Source organism: Myotis lucifugus, unplaced genomic scaffold, assembly GCF_000147115.1.
Source record: "Myotis lucifugus unplaced genomic scaffold, Myoluc2.0 scaffold_12, whole genome shotgun sequence".
Classification (NCBI taxonomy): domain Eukaryota; kingdom Metazoa; phylum Chordata; class Mammalia; order Chiroptera; family Vespertilionidae; genus Myotis; species Myotis lucifugus.
In genome coordinates this window covers 5,833,237-5,837,900 of record NW_005871060.1, presented here as the reverse complement: position 1 = coordinate 5,837,900, position 4,664 = coordinate 5,833,237, and the positions used below count along the sequence as shown (strand labels likewise).

Below are 4,664 nucleotides of genomic sequence, written 5' to 3'. Positions count from 1 at the left end.
CCCCCTTTGCACCCCCTGTACGATGCCCGGGGTGAGCCCATTGAGACAAGTGCGACCGCGGAGCAAGGCACGCGCCCCAGTAACTTTAGGTCCGCTCCCCAGCGCCTGGTCCCCGCTTTCCCATCTGCTTGGCCCGGGAGCACCTTGGGCCGGGATGCCGTGGGCCCGGGCTTCATGAAGGGCATCGTGGAAGGGGCAGAGCAAGAACGAGGTGACGGAGCCAGGACTGGGACATGCAGCATCTAGCAGGGACCTTTCTAGAAACAGCTGCGTGTCCCCGGGATCGCTCTCCTCTCGGTCGTTAGCCACCTCGCCCTGGAGTGCCCCAGCCTCGCAGGTGGCGTTCTGGGGCCCAGCCCCGGCTCCTTTTCTCGCTCATTCCTTCGGTTTTGACCGAGTCCCCGAAGTTTCCTCGGAGTCTCCCGACCGCTTTCCCGCGGCGGAGCGGCGGGAGTGGAGGGAAGTTTCGGGAGCCCACGGCGGCCCCCCGGGGAAGCCGGGAGACGGCGGGCGGCCCGGGCGGGTGAGGGTGTGGGAGACGCTATTGTACCAGTTTTGATGGCCGTGTACGGACCGCCAACAAAGGCGGCGCCCCCTCCCCCTCGGCCGCAGCAGCGTAGACTTGGGGGCGATTTCGCTCTCTTGTGTGCAAAACACAAGGCCCCCTTTGTTGCGCGCACACAGGTTAGGAAGGCGGTCAAGGAGCAAAAGTAGTCATCCTCCTGCAAAGGGTCCGGGGCCAGCGGAGCGCTGACCCCAGCGGGAAAGCGGCCTTCCCCGCCCTTCTCAGTTCACTGGGGCCTGACCGCGGGGCGTCGGCAAACTTTAGGGATGTGCCCCCCCGGCTGTTTGACGCAGGTGTTGGGCAGAAGGTTAGTTAGTGCTGCTCCAAACACCCGGGCTTTTAAAAAAAACAGGGGTGGGGGGCGATCTAAACGGTGGGGAGGGGGTTAGGGGGGCTATCAAAAGGCCGAGAGGTGCGGTGGGACTGGAAGCGCCACCCACGGCTCTTCGGGAGCCCGCCGCGGGATAAGCTTTTCTTTCCCACCCAAACATTGTTTTGCAAGTTCGTTTCTTTTCCGTGGAGCCGCTTGTAACCAATGATTTTTTCCCCCCTGCCCTCGTTTATCAATGATCGCAGATCAGGGATCCATTTTGTTGGACAAAGACGGGAAGAGAAAACACACGAGACCCACGTTCTCAGGACAGCAGATCTTCGCCCTGGAGAAGACTTTCGAACAAACGAAATACTTGGCGGGGCCCGAGAGGGCTCGCTTGGCTTATTCTTTGGGGATGACGGAGAGTCAGGTCAAGGTGAGTGGACCTTGCAACTCCGGGGATAGGCTCTCCACCGACGTCGCGTCCCTCTCCCCCCTCACCCCACCCCATCTAACAAACGGGGCCTGAGGAGCCTGAGGAGAAGATGAGATCAGCTCTACGCAGGGGTGGGGGTGGAGGTTAAAGGCTCTCCTGGGCGGGCAAACTGTTGATGAACAAAAGGAATCAAGTCCCCCTCACCCCCGCCTTTGAAATGAGGTTAATCTAGATAGCAGCATGTGCTGGGGGAAACTCATCATTATTAGAGAATAAAAGCATTACTGAAATATCAGCCCTGAGAAGAGATCAGACCAGTTAGATAGCTTCTGTTTAGTCTATTTGTAGAGATATTCAAGCTTTTGTTTGTTAATTAAGGCTCCACCAGTCATATAATTTCCTAATGTAGATCAGCATTATAGTGGTACTAGACATTAACTTGCAGTTTGAAAAATACATCTACAGTGTTTAACCACTTAGCATGGATGAATCTGCTTTTAGTTTAGCTGAAGGCAATGACTTTGGCATAGTAATTTTCCAAATGAATTGACAAGATTATTACTTTATTATGAAATTGAATTGTTTTAAATATGTTTATCAACAGATGCAAGACATTTTACTGTTTATGACAACAACTTATAATTAAAATGTCACTTAGCTTATAATTGAGTTGTATAGCATATTCCCAGGGATTCAAATTTTAGAAATCTTTCCTTGAAAAATAAAGGGAATCTAGATCAATTAAATCTAGCAGTTTCCTGTATTTCCAGTAGTCTCTTTTGTTCCTCTTCTTCATTTACTATATTTGGGGTTTTTTTTGGGGGGGGGGGTTGTCTATAAGTCTGTTTTCATTAGTCATATTGCTGTTCTTTAAGTAGGAATAACTGTTAGCCATGCCTGTTGGTTAGAGTGTATTTCCCCTTGGACAAGCATCATAAAATGAATTTCACAAGTGATTTTTGTGTGACTATTAGAATACCATCACAGTTAAAATTATTTTTGCGATGGTTGGTACAGAGCCTGCCACAGTAGTCTGGAGGTCTTCATTTGTCACTGTAAATATGTCTGCGTGGCTAGACGTGAATTATTACAGCTGTATACGGAAAATCAGAATCACTTTCATAACAATTCTGATTCTCTAGACAGAATACATAACGGATGGATGAGAAAATGGCTGAGAAGCATAAAGAGAGGATAATTCAATATGATTGGAAAATTGGTTGCTTATTGCTGGTGCTTTAAGTTAAAATATGTGTATCAAACATGGTGTCAAATGTGGTGAATAGGCTTGAATATTTTTATATAAAATGTGTGTATTGGGGAGGAACACTATTAAAATAATATTTGAAAGACTAGGCATGCTAACAGTGGGAAATAATGTAACTTGCAAAATTTCACTTACAAAAAAAAACTGATGAAAACTCTAAGCCTTTGGTTTTATGAAAAACATTAAACCAGACAGATACACACCACACTGTGATGATTTTGACTGAGGTCTTAAATATTTTCACGCATTCATGTTGGTTATTATTAGTGATTGGAGGTTTCTGTTTTAGCAGATTAACAAAACTTTATATGATTGCACGTGTAAATGGGGTTTTAAACTACCATGTCTGTGTATATTCTGACTTGTGACAAATGAAACAGACATCTATCCAAAAGCGCAAAGGCGAAAGGAAGTAATTGGGGGGATAAATGCTTTGCTTTCTCCCACAAATCACACTAAAAAGCAAGTACATTTAGGTTGTTTGGAATACCTTAATCTAATAAAGTATATAACGAATTAAAACCACAGTCATTATGGGGCAGCTTTAAAAGGGGAAAAGTTTTCCACTTTCAACTAGAAAGTGGAAAAGTGCACTCATTTTTAGGGACACTTAATTTAAGTTTCCAAGTTTTTTTTTTTCCTCTTCCGAGAAATCACTCACTGACAGCCTCAATACTCTTGTTCCTATCGCTATGGCAACGGGCAGGCAGTTTGTAGGTGCCCGTTCCTCAGAGGAGCCTGGGGCGATGGAGACTGACTTTGACAGCCCAGACAAGAGAGGTCTCTGAGGGAGGGCGGCCCGCCGTCGGGGGCCCGCGGGAGCGACTGCGGGAATGTGGGAGAGGTAGCAGAATCCGCTCCCGTTAAGTTCCTGCCACCTTTGTCTCTCTCCTCCTCCCCTGATCGGCTTGTAGGTCTGGTTCCAGAACCGCCGGACCAAGTGGAGGAAGAAGCACGCGGCCGGAGATGGCCACGGCCAAGAAGAAGCAGGACTCGGAGACCGAGCGGCTCAAGGGGGCCTCGGAGAACGAGGAGGAGGACGACGACTACAACAAACCCCTGGACCCCAACTCGGACGACGAGAAAATCACGCAGCTGCTGAAGAAGCACAAGTCGGGCAGCGGCGGCGGCCTCCTGCTGCACGCGTCCGAGGCCGAGGGCTCGTCCTGAGAGCCGCCGCCGCCAGCCACCGCCTCCGCCCCGGGGGCCGCGCGCGCGCCCGGCCGTCCGGCCCCGCCCCGCCCCGCCTGCGGGGGGTCCTTTGCTATTTTCTGAGATGTACATATCTATTTTTTTAACCTAAAAGTTGAGGAAGATGGAGGAGAGAGACTCGGGGGTTGGTAAGAAGGCAGAAAAATGACGAGATACACTGCGCAAAGAACGCAACTGAAACTCCCCGCTGGGCCGTCCGCCGCGCCAGCTCCGTACCCTCTCCCTGTATCCGAGGAGGGAGCGGCCCGGACCCCCAGCGCACTCTGGCATCCCGGCCTTTGCACCGCAGGGAAAGGGGGGGGGGGGCGCCCTCAGGGACCAGTTTTCGTGGGATCGACTGCTACTGCGCAGGGGACCTCGGAGCTGAGCGGGCGGGCGGACGCCAAGGATGGGAAGAGGGACGCGTCTCTCCCCCCACAAACTGCTGTGCGGACTAAAGTAACCTGTTGAAGGCCCCTTGTAAATAAATCGTGAGTCACACTGACTAGAAGTTACTTTATTGTGAATATTTAAAATGTAAAATGGTTTTTTGAATTTGGTATAAGAGATGGACCTCCTTCTTCCTTCCACCCTCCCCGCCCCCTTTTAAGAGCTATTGAAACCGCCCGTTCTCCTTTTATTTTGAACTTAATTGGAGACCGTAGAAAAGAACGTTCTCAGCCCCCCTCTCCTCCAGCTACTCTGGGGGTTTGGGTTTGTAGGATCTCACTTCCCCCCTCGTCCCCACTCACTCCCCCCTCCACCACCCTGCGCGCGCCGGGCCGGCTCCAGCCTCCAGCCTCCAGGACTTGAAGTAGAAGAAGCGGAACCGCCTCTCTGTTCCTCTCTGAAATTGCACAGTCGTTTGTTGCTATTTATTAGTGATTTAAAG

At 50.6% G+C, this 4,664-nt stretch overlaps 1 protein-coding gene across 1 annotated transcript in view; it reads left to right on the top strand.

Annotated features, from left to right (window-relative positions):
* Positions 1–3,761, top strand: part of NKX6-1 (NK6 homeobox 1) — a 5,042-nt gene extending 1,281 nt beyond the window's left edge. The window contains 3 exon segments of the mRNA XM_006084568.3: positions 1,142–1,314; positions 3,496–3,543; positions 3,545–3,761. Of these exon segments, the coding sequence (XP_006084630.1) occupies positions 1,142–1,314; positions 3,496–3,543; positions 3,545–3,751 (428 nt within the window). The 3' untranslated portion in view covers positions 3,752–3,761.
* The last annotated feature ends 903 nt before the right edge of the window (positions 3,762–4,664 follow it).